This window comes from Nycticebus coucang, chromosome 1 (assembly GCF_027406575.1).
Source record: "Nycticebus coucang isolate mNycCou1 chromosome 1, mNycCou1.pri, whole genome shotgun sequence".
In the NCBI taxonomy this organism is placed as follows: Eukaryota; Metazoa; Chordata; class Mammalia; order Primates; family Lorisidae; genus Nycticebus; species Nycticebus coucang.
Window position 1 is genome coordinate 130,422,447 of NC_069780.1, and position 17,190 is coordinate 130,439,636.

A 17,190-nucleotide genomic window follows, 5' to 3' on the forward strand; every position below is an offset into this window, starting at 1 on the left:
CAGATCTCTCTGCTGAAACTTTTCAAGCCAGAAGAGGGTGGTCATCAACTTTTAATCTCCTAAAGCAAAATAACTTTCAACCCAGGATCTTGTATCCAGCTAAACTGAGTTTCATCTATGATGGAGAAATTAAATACTTCAATGACATTCATATGTTGAAAAAATTTGCCATAAGTAAACCAGCTCTATCCTCCACAATGACCAACCCAATCCTATACCACAAAAGTAAACTCACTCAGAAACTTCGGATCAAACTCCAACTTCCACACTGGCGAAACGATTAAAAATGTCCACTGGACCTTTGAAAAACTCGATACCCAAAATTCCACCAGACTTATCAATACTCTCCATCAATGTGAATGGCTTAAACTGTCCTCTAAAGAGGCATAGGTTAGCTGACTGGATACAAAAACTCAAGCCAGATATTTGTTGCATACAAGAGTCACATCTCAACTTAAAAGACAAATACAGACTCAGGGTGAAAGGATGGTCATCCATATTTCAGGCAAATGGTAATCAGAAAAAAGCAGGTGTTGCAAGTCTATTTGCAGATACAGTAGGCTTTAAACCATCAAAAGTAAGGAAGGACAAGAATGGTCACTTCATATTTGTTAAGGGTAATACTCAATATGATGAGATCTCAATTATTAATATCTATGCACCCAACCAGAATGCACCTCAATTTATAAGAGAAACTCTAACAGACATGAGTAACTTGATTTCCTCCAGCTCCATAATCGTCGGAGATTTCAACACTCCTTTGGCAGTGTTGGATCGATCCTCGAGCAAGAAGCTGAGCAAAGAAATCTTAGATTTAAACCTAACCATCCAATATTTAGATTTAGCAGACATCTACAGAACATTTCATCCCAACAAAACTGAATACACATACGTCTCACCAGCCCACGGAACTTACTCCAAAATTGACCACATTTTAGGTCACAAGTCTAACCTCAGTAAATTTAAAGGAATAGAAATTATTCCATGCATCTTCTCGGACCATCATGGAATAAAACTTGAATTGAGTAACAACAGGAATCTGCATACTCATACAAAAACAAGGAAGTTAAATAACCTTATGCTGAATGATAGCTGGGTCAGAGATGAGATTAAGAAAGAAATCGCCAATTTTTTGGAACACAACGACAATGAAGACACAAACTATCAGAACCTCTGGGACACCGCAAAGGCAGTTCTAAGAGGGAAATTTATAGCACTGCAAGCCTTCCTCAAGAGAACGGAAAGAGAGGAAGTTAACTTAATGGGACATCTCAAGCAACTGGAAAAGGAAGAACATTCCAACCCCAAACCCAGTAGAAGAAAAGAAATAACCAAAATTAGAGCAGAATTAAATGAAATTGAAAACAAAATAATACAACAGATCAATAAATCAAAAAGTTGGTTTTTTGAAAAGGTCAATAAAATAGATAAACCTCTGGCCAACCTAATCAGGAAAAAAAGAGTAAAATCTCTAATCTCATCAATCAGAAACAACAAAGACGAAATAACAACAGACTCATCAGAAATCCAAAAAATCCTTAATGAATATTACAAGAAACTTTATTCTCAGAAATATGAAAATCTGAAGGAAATTGACCGATACTTGGAAGCACGCCACCTTCCAAGACTTAACCAGAATCAAGTGGAAATGTTGAACAGACCCATATCAAGTTCAGAAATAGCATCAACTATATAAAACCTCCCTAAAAAGAAAAGCCCGGGACCAGATGGTTTCACGTCAGAATTCTACCAAACCTTTAAAGAGGAATTAGTACCTATATTACTCAACCTGTTCCAAAATGTAGAAAAAGAAGGAAGACTACCCAACACGTTCTATGAAGCAAACATCACCCTGATCCCCAAACCAGGGAAAGACCCAACAAGAAAAGAAAATTATAGACCAATATCACTAATGATTATAGATGCAAAAATATTCAACAAGATCCTAACAAACAGAATCCAGCAACACATCAAACAAATTATACATCATGACCAAGTTGGTTTTATCCCAGGGTGTCAAGGCTGGTTCAATATATGTAAATCTATAAATGTAATACTCAGCACATAAACAAATTAAAAAACAAAGACCATATGATTCTCTCAATTGATGCACAAAAAGCTTTTGATAATATCCAGCATCCCTTCATGATCAGAACACTCAAGAAAATTGGTCTAGAAGGGACTTTCCTTAAACTGATAGAGGCCATCTACAGCAAACCCACAGCCAATATCATATTGAATGGAGTTAAATTGGAATCATTTCCACTCAGATCAGGAACCAGACAAGGCTGCCCATTGTCTCCATTGCTTTTCAACATTGTAATGGAAGTTTTAGCCACCGCAATTAGGGAAGAAAAGGCGATCAAGGGTATCCATATAGGGTCAGAAGAGATCAAACTTTCGCTCTTTGCAGATGATATGATTGTGTATCTGGAAAACACTAGGGACTCTACTACAAAACTCCTAGAAGTGATCAAGGAATACAGCAGCGTCTCAGGTTACAAAATCAACATCCATAAATTGGTAGCCTTTATATACACCAACAACAGTCAAGTTGAAAAAGCAGTTAAGGACTCTATCCCATTCACAGTAGTGCCAAAGAAGATGAAATATTTGGGAATTTACCTAACAAAAGATGTGAAAGATCTCTATAAAGAGAACTATGAAACTCTAAGAAAAGAAATAGCTGAAAATGTTAACAAATGGAAAAACATACCATGCTCATGGCTAGGAAGAATCAACATTATCAAAATGTCCATACTACCCAAAGCAATATATAATTTCAACGCACTCCCTATTAAAGCTCCACTGTCATATTTTAAAGATCTTGAAAAAACATTACTTCGTTTTATATGGAATCAGAAAAAACCTCAAATAGCCAAGACATTACTCAGAAATAAAAACAAAACAGGAGGAATCACACTACCAGACCTCAGACTTTACTACAAATCGATAGTGATCAAAACAGCATGGTACTGGCACAAAAACAGAGAAGTAGATATCTGGAACAGAATAGAGAACCAAGAGATGAATCCAGCTACTTACTGCTATTTGATTTTTGACAAGCCAATTAAAAACATTCTGTGGGGAAAAGATTCCCTATTTAACAAATGGTGCTGGGTGAACTGGCTGGCAACCTGCAGAAGACTGAAATTGGACCCACACCTTTCACCATTAACTAAGATAGACTCTCATTGGATTAAAGATTTAAACTTAAAACATGAAACTATAAAAATACTAGAGGAGAATGCAGGGAAAACCCTTGAAGAAATTGGTCTGGGTGAGTATTTCATGAGGAGAACCCCCCGGGCAATTGAAGCAGCTTCAAAAATACACTACTGGGACTTGATCAAACTAAAAAGCTTCTGCACAGCTAAGAACACAGTAAGCAGAGCAAGCAGACAGCCCTCAGAATGGGAGAAGATATTTGCAGGGTATATCTCTGACAAAGGTTTAATAACCAGAATCCACAGAGAACTCAAATGCATCAGCAAGAAAAAAACAAGGGATCCCATCGCAGGCTGGGCAAGGGATTTGAAGAGAAACTTCTCTGAAGAAGACAGGCGCACGGCCTTCAGACATATGAAAAAATGCTCATCATCTTTAATCATCAGAGAAATGCAAATCAAAACTACTTTGAGATATCATCTAACTCCAATGAGACTAGCCTATATCACAAAATCTCAAGACCAGAGATGTTGGCGTGGATGCGGAGAAAAGGGAACACTTCTGCACTGCTGGTGGGAATGCAAATTAATACATTCCTTTTGGAAAGATATATGGAGAACACTCAGAGATCTAAAAATAGATCTGCCATTCAATCCTGTAATTCCTCTGCTGGGCATATACCCAGAAGACCAAAAATCACAACATAACAAAGATATTTGTACCAGAATGTTTATTGCAGGGACTCTACTACAAATTCATAATAGCTAAGTCATGGAAAAAGCCCAAGTGCCCATCGATCCATGAATGGATTAATAAATTGTGGTATATGTATACCATGGAATACTATGCAGCCTTAAAGAAAGATGGAGACTTTACCTCTTTCATGTTTACATGGATGGAGCTGGAACATATTCTTCTTAGTAAAGTATCTCAAGAATGGAAGAAAAAGTACCCAATGTACTCAGCCCTACTATGAAACTAATTTGGGGCTCTCACATGAAAGCTATAACCCAGTTACAACTTAACAATAGGGGGAAGTGAGAAAGGGGGGGGTGGGTAAAGGGAGGGGGATCGGTGGGATCACACCTGTGGTGCATCTTACAGGGGTATTTGCGAAACTTGGTAGATGTAGAATGTAAAGGTTTTGGCACAGTAACTGAGATAACGCCGGAAAGGCTATGTTAACCACTGTGATAAAAATGTGTCAAATGGTCTATGAAGCGAGTGTATGATGCCCCATGATCATATCAATGTATACAGTTACGATTTAATAAAAAAAAAAAAGAAATTACAAATCTCACATGTCAAAAACTGAACTGAGTCCCCTCAGTGTTGAGTTGAATAATTCCTACTATCAGTTTATCTTTTAAAAACGGAAGATAAAACTTTTTAGCTCCAGGGACTAACTCATTATGATTGTATCAAAGAGTTGGAGGGGGATGAGGTGCAGAGCCACCATGCTCTTTCTAGACCCAGCATCTTGTGTTCATCAACCTAGAAGCTCTCTGGTTTTAACGGAGGTTTCACTACGTACGCATGACTGAGTACATCACTAGCATTGCTGATGAACTCAATCTTCAGTCCCTCTCCTGAGAAGTGAGGAAAGCAGACTGAGGGTTCCAACTCTCTGAACGTGTCTGGGTTTTTCCAGCAGACCAGCAACACCCTGAAACTCTCTAGAGGACCCTTAGCCAGCAGACACCTGATTAGCCTACTAAGGACTCATTCTCCAGAGATTCTAAAAGTTTTTACCACAATTTTATACAAAGCTTTTCTTAAAATGGAGTCAATATCTTGAAGAAATCTCTAAGCAAAAACCACCTTTTAGGATTATTTTCTAGACTGTGAAAAATCACAAAGAGGTGATCACCAATAAGAATGTGCTGATCTGCACATTCAAGCATACAAAGAACTTCAAAACACATAATTTAACAAACCAATTCAATTCTGAGTGTGATGTCTAACTAGAAATCAATAACAGGAGAAACTACATAAACATGTGGAAATTAAACAATATGTTCCTAAATGACCACTAGGTCGATGAAGATTAAGATGGAAATTGCAAAAAATGTTTAAACAAAAATGAAAACATAACATACCTAAATCTATGGACTGCAAAAACAGTAATAAAAGGAAAGTTTATTGCATTAAGTGCCTAGACCAAAAAAGCAGAAAAACATAAAAAAAACCTAATCACACATCTTACAGAACTAGAAAGACCAGACACTGAAACTCAAAATTAGTAGAAATAGTAAAGATCAGAGCAGAAAGGAAACTGAAACAAAATTACCAAAATAGAAAGTTGGTTTTTTGCAAAGATAAACAATATTGACAAACTTTTAGCCAGACTGAAAAAAAGATGACTCAAATATTATAAAATTAGAAATGAAGAATGAGACATTACAACTGACACTGCAGAAATTCAAAGAACCAGTAGAGACTGCTAGGAGTTTGAAACAACCATGATTAATGTGCTAAGAGCTCTAATGGATAAAGCATACGACAACAGGGGTATACACAAGCAAAGAGATGGAAATCCAAAGAAGGAACAGAAAGAAATGCTAGCATCAAAGCCAGAGTAATAAAGAATGCTTCTGATGAGCTCATCAGTAGACGGGACATACAGATACGGATCCTCTGAGGGGGAGGCTGGCAACAAACAGAAGAGCAAAGAGAAAACAGATTTAAAAAATACAAGAACTATGAGACAACTACAAAAGGTATAACTTACAACAATGGGAACACCAGAGGAAAAAGAAGAGGGGAAGAAATATCCAAAACAATAACGACTGAGAATTAGTGAGCCACCATCACCAAGTGTTCTTCCCAAACCTCCAAGCCACTGGGTTCCTGTTTCCTTCAATCCTTCAGATAAGGAAATAATGAATTTCAACTTAAAACCTTAAAGTACAAGTATAAATAAGATAAAGTACTGCTGCTTATGGATATAGTCAACTGGTCTGAAACAGATTGACTAAGGAATCCTTTTGTGTAGAACTAAGTAAGTAAAAAGTATAATTAGACTTCATCTCATTTGCTTTACATGTTGTGCACACTGTGATGTAATAGTATCAATGCAGCTTAAAGTAACTAAATTAATGATTGTATTTGGTAATAAAATATTCTCAACTGAGGAAAAAAAAAACCGCCAAGAGTAGAAGACAAAAGAACAAATAAAAAGAGTGACAAACAGAAAACAAATTGGTAGATATTAATCCAACTATATAAATAATCACTTTGAACATTAATGTTCTAAATGTACCAATTAAACTAACTGATGGATACACATGGGCACTGATAGAAGTAAAATCATTGGAAGTAAAAATCATTAGAAATCAGGAAGAGGGGGAGGAGGAGTAAAAACCCACTAACAGGTACCATGAACACTATTCAGGTGATAGAGCACACTTAAAGCCCTGACTTAAGCATTATAAAAGCTATTCATGTAATAGAAACACTTGTACCCCCTTAATATTTTGAAATAAAAAGTAAATAAATGCACCAATCTTTTAAGACAGACTGTCAAAACTGATCAAAATAACAAGACCCAACTATATGTTGCCTATAAAGAAATCCACTTTAACTATAAACACACAGATTAAATGCAAATGGAGAAAAAGAGTCTGCACTGGGCTAGGGGAATGAACAGGTGGAGTGCACACAATTTTTAGGGCAGTAAAATGACTGTGTGTATAATAATCATGGATGCATGTCATCACACATTTGTCTACCACAGAACGCACCACACCAAGTGTGAACCCTAATTCATGTAAACTACAGACTTTGAGTGATTACAATGTGTTAACATAGATTCATCAATGTAACAACTGTACCACTGCTGTGAAGGATATTGATAACACAGAAGGCATGATGTTTTCAAGGTTCAACTATGTTGTAGACTTGGCGCCAGCAGCTCAGTTGTTAGGGCGCCAGCCACGTACACAGACGCTGGCAAGTTCAAACCCAGCCTGGGCCTGCTAAACAACAATGACAACTGCAACAAAAAAATAAAATAGCCAGGTGTTGTGGCAGGTGCCTGTGGTCCCAGCTACTTGAGAGGCTGAGGCAAGAGAATCGCTTAAGCCCAGGAGTTAAGAGGTTGCTGTGAGCTGTGACACCACAGCACTCTACCAACGGCGACATAGTGAGACTCCGTCTCAAAAAAACAAAATAACTATGTTGTGGTAGCTACTTCATTCCTTATTATACTACATTTTACTTATCCATTCATTAGTTGATGGGAACATAGGTTAGTTCCAGTTTGGGGCTGCTAAGAACATCTGTGTATTAGTTTTTGCACAGACATATTTTCTTTTTATTATTATTATTTTTGCAGTTTTTGGGCAGGGCTGGGTTTGAACCCACCACCTCCGGCATATGGGGCCAGCGCCCCACTCCTCTGAGCCACAGGCACCACCCACAGACATGTTTTCATTTCTCTTGCGTATGCATCTGGGAGTGGAATATGGAGGGTCATGCGGTAAGTAACATTTTGAAGAGTTGTCAGTTTGCCAAAGTGGCTGACCATTTTATATTCCCACAAGCAGTGTATGCAGGTTCTAATTTCTCCACGTTCTTGCCAACATTCACTAGTGTCTGACTTTTTGAGTACAGACATATTAGTGAATATGAAGTGGTTTTTATTCACATTTCCCTGAATGACTAAAGATGTTGAATATTACTATTTATTGGTCATTTGTGTATCTTCTTTGGGTAAAATGTCTTTGCCCACTATAAATTGGGCTATCTTTTAAATACTGAGCGGTAAGAATTTATTATATGTGCGGATACAAGTCCCTAATCAGATAAGAGATTTGTGAATTTTTTTATATCCTGTGAGTTATATCTTTACCTTCTTGATAGTGTTCTTTGACATTAGAAGTTTTAAACTTTGATGTCCAATTTGTCTATTTTTTCTTTCATTGCTTATATTTTTAGTGTCACGTCTAAAAAAACCATCATCTGACCCAAAGTCATGAGGATTTACTCCTATGTTTTCTTGCTGGAGTTGCATAGTTTTAGTGCTTATATTCTAGTCTACAATTCATTTTGAGTTAATTTTTCTGTACAGGATGAGGTAGGAGTCCAATTTCATTCTTTTGTATTTGGGACATCCAGTTATTCCAGAACCATTTGTTGAAAAGATTATTCTTTCCCATTGAATTTTCTTGATACTCTTATCAAAAATCAGTTGATCATAAACATGTTTATTTCTGGACTATCGGGTCTATTCCATTGATCTGTATGTCTATGCCAGTACCACACTGTCTCTGGTAAAACTTTCTCTGCTCCCTACTACTACAAAATTCGGGTTTTTTTATTACTATTTTTTTTTTTTTTTTGAGACAGAGTCTCACTATATCATTCTTGGTAAAGTGCCATGGCGTCACAGCTCACAGCAACCTCAAACTCTTGGGCTTAAGCAATTCTCTTGCCTCAGCCTCCCAAGTAGCTGGGACTACAGGTGCCCACCACAACGCCCAGCTATTTTTTTGTTGCAGTTGTCATTGTTTATTAGCAGGCGCAGGCTGGGTTCGAACCCACCACCCTCGGTGCATGTGGCCAGCACCGTAACCACTGTGCTACGGGTGCCAAGCCGATTGCAAAATTCTAAAAATTTGCTTGCTTTTTCTCCAGTGCCTTTTCCTTAAGAATACGTCAATAAAGTGATGATTTAATTTTTAAGAAAGGAAAAAAAAAAGAATACATCAATAGGCTTTTGCTCCCAACACTCCACCAAAAATACACTTGTCAAGGCAGCTAATGATCTGCACATTGCCAAATCCAATGCTTAATCTTGTCTTAACCTCACTTGATCCATCAACACTGACAAATGATCACTATCTCATTCTCGAAACACTTTCTTCACTTGGTTTTCAGACACAAAGTTGTTCCTTCTAGGTATCCTTGGCTGTTTTCTCTCCTCATCCCACCCCTCCACCTCCAATACTGACATGCACCAGGAGTCAGGCCTTGCTCCTCGCCTACATATGCTCAATCAGCGATTACATCCAGTCTTACAGCTTTAAATACCATCTACACACCAATGATTACCAAATTCACATCTCTAGCCCAGACCTCTCTACTAAGCACCAGACTCATATATTCAACTGCTTACTCATCATGTCTACCTGGATGTCTTAGAAATTACAAATCTCACATGTCAAAAACTGAACTGAGTCCCCTCCCCAAGACAGGCTCATTTCTATCCTACCATGTGCCTAGGTTCAAAACCTTATAAATCACATCATTCTGTCAGAAAATCCAACTGGATTTACCCTAAAAACATGCTGATATCCGACCTCTCATCTGTGCCACAGCCACCACTTTGGCCTGGACTGCTATCGGCCTCTCTCCAGGACTACCACAGTAGTGGTTTCCTAACTATTCTCCCTCCTCTAGCCTTAGCCTCTTTTCAATCTATTTTCAACTTGGTAGCCAGAGTGATCCTTTAACAAAAATGACCCCAAAAGGTAATCTTTTTTATCTTCTTCTCAGAACCCTTCACTAGCTTTTTCTTTTAAAAAACAGACTTTAAGGTCAAGCAGTGGCTCACTCTGGCAGGCCGAGGTGAGTGGACTGCTTGAGCTCAGGAGTTCGAGATCAGTCTGAGCAAGTGCAAAAAACTAGTTGGGTGTTGTGGCAGGCACCTATAGTCACATCTACTTGGGAGGCTGAAGCAAGAAAATTGCTTAAACCCATGAGTTTGAGGTTGTTGTGAGTTACAATGCCATGGCACTCTACCCCAGGGCGACTGAGACTCTGTCTCAAATAAATAAATAAATACATAAATAAATAAATAAATAAATAAATAAGGCTTTTATTTTTCTAGCACAGTTTCAGAATCACAGCAAAACTGAGAAGTTACCAGATTTCCCAAATATCCCTACCCCAATACCCGCACTGCTCCTCCACTAATAACACGCCCCGCCAGAGTGACCTATTTTGTTTGTTATAACTGATGAACCTACATTGACACATTATAATCACCCAAAGTCCACAGTTCACATTAGGGTTCGCTCTTGGTGTTGTACATTCTCCGACAAATGTGTAATGAATGACATGTATCTATCCTTATAACATCATACAGAGTATTTTCACTGCCCTAAAAATACTCCATTCAATGACCAATTTAATGAATTAAGGATAGGGAGGAATAGGTATTCTGAGGAGTCCCACTATGACACTTATAGATGTAGTGAAGAGAGATGTAGACACACACTCTTACTCCAAAAGCAACATTTATTCCTGGGTGGTAAGTAGACCCTAAAGTGAGACCTAATGATTCTCTCTCCTCCTCGTGTTCACATCTTGATTATAACACACTCCTCGTGAGTGCTGCAGAACCTGTGACATGCTTCTAACCATCAGAGTATGGTAAATGTGACAGACTGTCACCCCTCTGATTAGGTTACATTGTGTAAGATACCATCGTAGCAGAATGGAGTAAGAGGCATTCTGAATGCTTGCCAAAGTAAGTGGTCATGTTGGGGAAGCTGGCATAAAGCTATGCAGCCTCTGGGAAGTATGGACAGAATCTCTGACCTGAAAACGGCCTCCAGCTGATAGCCGGCAGAATGCCAGGCCCTCCGTCATACAACTACCAAACTAAATGAGTTTGCAATTAGATCTTTCCCATACTTAAACCTCTAGATGAGAGGGTCCAGACATCACCTTCATCACAGCCTTGTGAGACAGTGAGTAAAGGACCCCGTTATGTTGTGTATAAACTTCTGATCTACAAACTGTGAAACAAATGTGTTGTTTCAAGCAACCAAACTTGTAATTTGCTACACAGCAGGAGAAAATGAATGTGGCTAGTGTGAGAGGTTCATATGAACCCAGGAAGGTGGTGAGGGTTATATATAACCTAGGGAAGCCAGGCGTTATGATCATACATTCAGTGACCAACAGAAAGCCTAGGGGAGGTGGTCTCAACAGGGTTGAGGGTTTTGAGAGTTTTGAGAATTGATGACTTTGGGTGGAACAAACAGCACATGAGAGGATGAGGGTAAAAAGATGGTCTATAGAGAGTAAATTGGCACTCTGTACTTTCTGCTCAATTTTTCTGTAAAACTGCTCTTAAAATTAGTCTATGAATTCTGAACTTCCAATAGTGTGAAAAAAATAGTCTATGAAAAAATTAAAATAAAAACAAAAAGGCAGGTTAAGGTCAAACCATGGATGGCCCCGTATGCCAAACTACTGAGTACGCAATGCATGATCATTTCTAAGGAAGGTAGATGACGAAATCTGACCTCGGATTAAGTAAAATAATTCCAATCAGTGCAAAAAATGATTTGAAAAACAAAAATACTGGAGGCAGGTAATTAGATAGGCCATTGTATTATTTCACATAGGTGCCTGAATTAGGACAAGTGAGAGGGAATGAAAAGGATAGGTAATACCTCCTGGAGGTATAAATGACAGGATGTGGCAACTGATTAGATTCAGGAAAAGAAGCTGTTTGAGTCCAAGAGGATTCCAGTATTTCTTCTCCATTGACACCAGAAGGATTGAAGTCAATAGTATTATTAATGAGACTTAAAGAGTTCCAGGACATATAATGAGCTCCAAAAGATGACAAAACACTGAGGAAAAGAGAAAACAGAAATGTACCACAAGTGACAATAAAAACAGGCAAAGTGTACAGAATGCTTCTACAATATTAGAGACGGGTAAACTATTGATACTATGTACAATCACAATGAGTTAGTCCCTGGAGCTAAAAAGTTTTATCTTCCATTTTTAAAAGATAAACTGATAGTAGGAATTATTCAACTCAACATTTTCCTTCTGCCCTACATTGTAAACTTTTTTAAAATAAAATGTCTCAAGAGGATAGATGGTTTGCCTTTTAAAGGCTACCTACTAATTAGTGGTAGAGCCTAAGTTAAAATGCAGGTCTTTCTATTTTTTTTTTTTTTTTTTGCCTTAAGAGTTTTATTTATTTATTTTTATTAAATCATAGCTGTGTACATTGATATGATCACGGGGCATCATTCACTAGCTTCACAGACCGTTTACCAAGTTTCAATTACTTAGTTCATTCTTTCATTACACCAATTACCTATGTCCCCCTTACTGGTTAAAGATGACCACCTATACACGCTGCCAGTACTTAGAATTTTCTTCTAGTGTTTCTTCTTTCTGCTAGAAGATACAGATCTTGCTGCTGTATGTGAAAGAAGTCATATACAGCAGCAACCAGCATAACAGAAAAGGAATCAGGAAGACAATCCTACAATCCTTAAAGAAAAGAAACATGACAATAAATCAGGCCTTGAGAAATGTCCCTTCCACACAAGGTGTCTCTATCACTATCCTTCAATACCTAAGAAGAAATCCTGTTGGATGCCATAAATACCATTGGAGTGGCTAAAACTAGAGAGAGAATCAAGCTGCACTCAGTGTTTAAAGTGTTACATAATTAAAAATAAAAACATTCCCCATAAAAACACATCTCTTCTCAAGGATGAGATAATTACTTCAGCAATTTATGCATTAAATTTTAGAGAATAGGCCAGGAAACTACCCACCATGCGCAACATAATCAGAAAATATACTCTGAATTCAAATAAAAATTATTTCATAACCCAAAACTGCCTTCCATCTTTATAACATATCTCAATTCAGACTAGCCACATTTCTTTTTTTTTTTTTGTTAGTAGTCTCCTAAAGCTTTATTGTTCCAAATACTCTTAATAAGCTACTATTGCCAAACACTGTACAATCAAATATAGGCTGACTGTGATCAAAGCCCCAATTTTCCTGAGCCTTTGCTGCCTCTGTGATCTGGAATACAGCAGGCAGCGGAAGTTATTACTTTTTGAGAGGCGCTGGGGGACTAGGGATCAAAAATGACCTAACCATACATATAAGCAAACAAGAGTGATTCAACTAATTTAATTTGCCATTCAGAATCTCTCTTGCCAAAGGCATAACCTTCAGACTGAACAAAAAAGGATTCTGCTACTCAGATGCTTTGAGTTTGGGAAGTGCTGGTTTTGGTGACAATTCTAGTCATTTTTTATTTTCATCTTCTCAGGCACTTCTGCCTAAGACTACTCTGCCCCGCAGGGAAAACCTTCAGAGAAACATGTAGCGAGTCTCAGAATGGCACCTTCCAAGGTGCCACAGTCGCCCACCCTATTCATTTGTCCACTTGCTCTTCTTCATTTTGTTCTTCTTCTTCCGTCCTTTCCTCATCTTCATCGTTGTCCTGATCCCTGCTCTTGTCTTGCTCTTCTGAATCTGTTTTTTTTTTGTCTTTGTCCTTCTTCTTTTGTTCTGAAGCTTCCTTCTTGCCCTTCTGCTCCCGCCTATATGCTTCCAGAGCTTCTTTTAATGGGGTAACGAACCACTGGAACTCCATCTCTTCCATGGCGGAGAGCACATCACTGGCATTCAAAGTCTTGCACTTCCCTTTCATTGCAAAATTGTTGGCACTCGTCACACTGAGGTAGGACATGACTGTGGTTGGTGGGCTCTGGGCAACGAGCTCCGAGCCAGGAGTCCTCCCCGCAACTCTCACCAGGATGTGGCGTACAGCACGAAGACGCTGGCGGTGCGGGAGATGGCGCTCCGGGCCTCCTTGGAGATGTTGACCCCGTCCGGGAGCGCCTCCTTGATGATCCTGGTGATGACGGCGTTGGGCAGGTTTAGGTCCTCGGGCCTCTCCGCCATTGCTGTTGCCTGGGCCCAGCCTCCACTCAAGCCCAGACTAGCCACAGTTCAAATGCTCCCAGCCCTCCATGACACAGTCAACAGACTGGCTTAGCCTGTATTATAAGGTGTCTTATGACAACTCCTTTCTCTTAATTTGTAATATAGTGAACATGCATAAAATTTTCATGCAGTAGCCTTCCTTAAATACCTTAAAGTTTCCCTTCAAACAGAAAATTAAGCATAAAAAGAAACTTCATTTTAATAAAAAAGACAAGAACAGGACAGGAACTTTCTAAATCTTAGCAAGGTTACACACTCAGACAGACATTCTGTTGGAAGATCTTCCTTCCTGACCTCAAGAAGCTCACCATACCCTTATGCAATAATACAGAAGCTACATTTTCAGAGATATTTTTCTAAGGTAAATATCAATTCCACCAATCAACTAAAACAGTATTTGGACCGAGGTCTAACATAACACTTAAATCAATTATCCAAATACATCTAATCTATTTTGGAAAATAGTAACACTCATAATAGACAAATTTCTAAAATCATATCATATGGTAAATAATTAATGTTTACTTTTAATATTTCAACTGTCTTACATCATGAGAAAAGTGCACCAAAATTCTCTCATAATAATTTTCCTGATTCTGACACTGTATAACTGCTCATCAAATCTAAGGGAAGTGTTTCATTGTAAATTGGCTTCTCGTTATCACTAGTTTCCTCCTAAAGATGGCCCACTTTCAGAAAACTTTCCTGTGACTATAAAACTCAACATTTATAACGATGATTTACATTTTTATGCTCTACTATCCTGGATATATCTTCTTTGTGACTATGTAATTTTTTTTTTTTAAACATCAGAGTCTTACTTTGTTGCCCTGGGTAGAGCGCCGTGGCATCATAGCTCACAGTAACCTCAAACTCTTGAGCTCAAGCGATCCTCTTGCCTCAGCCTCCTTAGTGCAGCTGGGACTACAGGCACCCGCCACAATGCCTGGCTATTTTTTAGAGACAGGGTCTTGCTCTTGCTCAGGCTGGTCTTGAACTCCTGAGCTCAAGCGATCTGCCCTCCTCAGCCTCTCAGAGTATTAGGATTACAGGCATGAGCCACTGCACCGGGCCTTGACTGTGTAATTTTTAAAATCCCAATTAGGTGAGAAAGTTTTCAAAGACCAGAACTTTATCTTCTATTTCTCAGGCATCCATCTCTGAAACACAGCACTAGCAAAAAGGAAAAGGCAAAAGCTTTACAGAAAACACATGATTTAATAAACCAATTCTGCCACTTATGGACAACCTTTATCTCAGACTCTTTATTAGTAAAATAAATATTTAAAGTACCCATTTTGAACGTTGTTATGAGAATTCAACGTGTAACACATGACACAAAATAGACAACTTGATAAAGAATAATTTAGACTAATGTGAAGCTGCTACTGTAAAAAGGTTAAATGTGTGCTGTGCCAGTGAAGTTTTCCAAGCAATTATATAAAAAGCTCTCTTCATTCTTCATCAGCAAATGTTAAAAACAGTCTTGTTTCCACCTCCACCCCCTAGAAATCGTGTTAGAACTATTGATAGTGGAATACAATTTACCAGCCCTTCTTTTTTCCCTTTGAACAACTACTACCAAATTGCACTCTCAATTACACTCTCACTCATTGATAGCATCAGTTCACTGCAAGGTTGAACCACATGAAAACCCCATTTTTATGTCTCAAAACTGGTCAACTTTTTGGCAATTTCACATAATTCAACCTATAACTTACATGCTCAGTGAGCACTTTAGTGATCCCAGCCTGGAATTCAGTTGCCACACAGAAGCAAAATCTGTTAAATGAGGGCATAAAATAAAGAGAAATTTAAAAGTTCGATCTTATTTTGAATGCTTTTTTTCACAACATATCTGACCCCAAATGTGTGGAGTTTCACCCCCACACACCATCTAAACCTCCATCTCTCTGGACACCAACTGGATTTTGTAAAATTCAATTCAATTCTGACACTACCCAACCAGACGAGCACAGATCTCACAAGTTAAGAGCTCAACACAAGACTGCCAAGGTTGCCACCTATACTTCTGACTAGCTATAACCTGGGGGTTCCATGACCCTCATCCTCATTTTGATAATTTTACAGAATGGTTCACAGAACTCAGGAAAACAATTTACTTACTATTAGCTTATTCTAAAGGATACAACTTGGAACAGTCATATGGAAGAGATGCATAGGGCAAAGTATCAAAGAGTTGGAGGGGGAGGAGGTGCAGAGCCAACATGCTCTTTCTAGACCCAGCATCTTGTGTTCATCAACCTAGAAGCTCTCTGGTTTTAACGGAGGTTTCACTACGTACGCATGACTGAGTACATCACTAGCATTGCTGATGAACTCAATCTTCAGTCCCTCTCCTGAGAAGTGAGGAAAGCAGACTGAGGGTTCCAACTCTCTGAACGTGTCTGGGTTTTTCCAGCAGACCAGCAACACCCTGAAACTCTCTAGAGGACCCTTAGCCAGCAGACACCTGATTAGCCTACTAAGGACTCATTCTCCAGAGATTCTAAAAGTTTTTACCACAATTTTATACAAAGCTTTTCTTAAAATGGAGTCAATATCTTGAAGAAATCTCTAAGCAAAAACCACCTTTTAGGATTATTTTCTAGACTGTGAAAAATCACAAAGAGGTGATCACCAATAAGAATGTGCTGATCTGCACATTCAAGCATACAAAGAACTTCAAAACACATAATTTAACAAACCAATTCAATTCTGAGTGTGATGTCTAACTAGAAATCAGTAACAGGAGAAACTACATAAACATGTGGAAATTAAACAATATGTTCCTAAATGACCACTAGGTCGATGAAGATTAAGATGGAAATTGAGGAAATTTTTTAAACAAACAAAAATGAAAACATAACATACCTAAATCTATGGACTGCAAAAACAGTAATAAAAGGAAAGTTTATTGCATTAAGTGCCTAGACCAAAAAAGCAGAAAAACAAAACCTAATCACATATCTTACAGAACTAGAAAGACCAGACACTGAAACCCAAAATTAGTAGAAATAGTAAAGATCAGAGCAGAAAGGAAACTGAAACAAAATTATCAAAATAGAAAGTTGGTTTTTTGCAAAGATAAACAAAATTGACAAACTTTTAGCCAGACTGAAAAAAAGATGACTCAAATATTATAAAATTAGAAATGAAGAATGAGACATTACAACTGACACTGCAGAAATTCAAAGAACCAGTAGAAACTGCTAGGAGCAACTATGTACCAATAAATCGGAAAACCTAGGCGAGAGAAACACATACAACCTACCAAGATTGAAACAGGCAGAA

At 38.2% G+C, this 17,190-nt stretch overlaps 2 protein-coding genes across 2 annotated transcripts in view; both read right to left on the reverse strand.

Annotated features, from left to right (window-relative positions):
- The window catches only part of SCAMP1 (secretory carrier membrane protein 1), a 124,367-nt gene that overhangs the window by 64,877 nt on the left and 42,300 nt on the right, over positions 1-17,190 (reverse strand). The window lies entirely within an intron of this gene.
- On the reverse strand, positions 13,017-13,881 carry LOC128583612 (DNA polymerase epsilon subunit 3-like). Its single transcript, XM_053587951.1, has 2 exons — positions 13,703-13,881; positions 13,017-13,616 (listed from the first exon to the last, which is right to left on the reverse strand). Exons 1-2 carry the CDS (start codon positions 13,852-13,854, stop codon positions 13,322-13,324), a joined length of 447 nt encoding a protein of 148 aa, XP_053443926.1. The 5' UTR covers positions 13,855-13,881; the 3' UTR covers positions 13,017-13,321.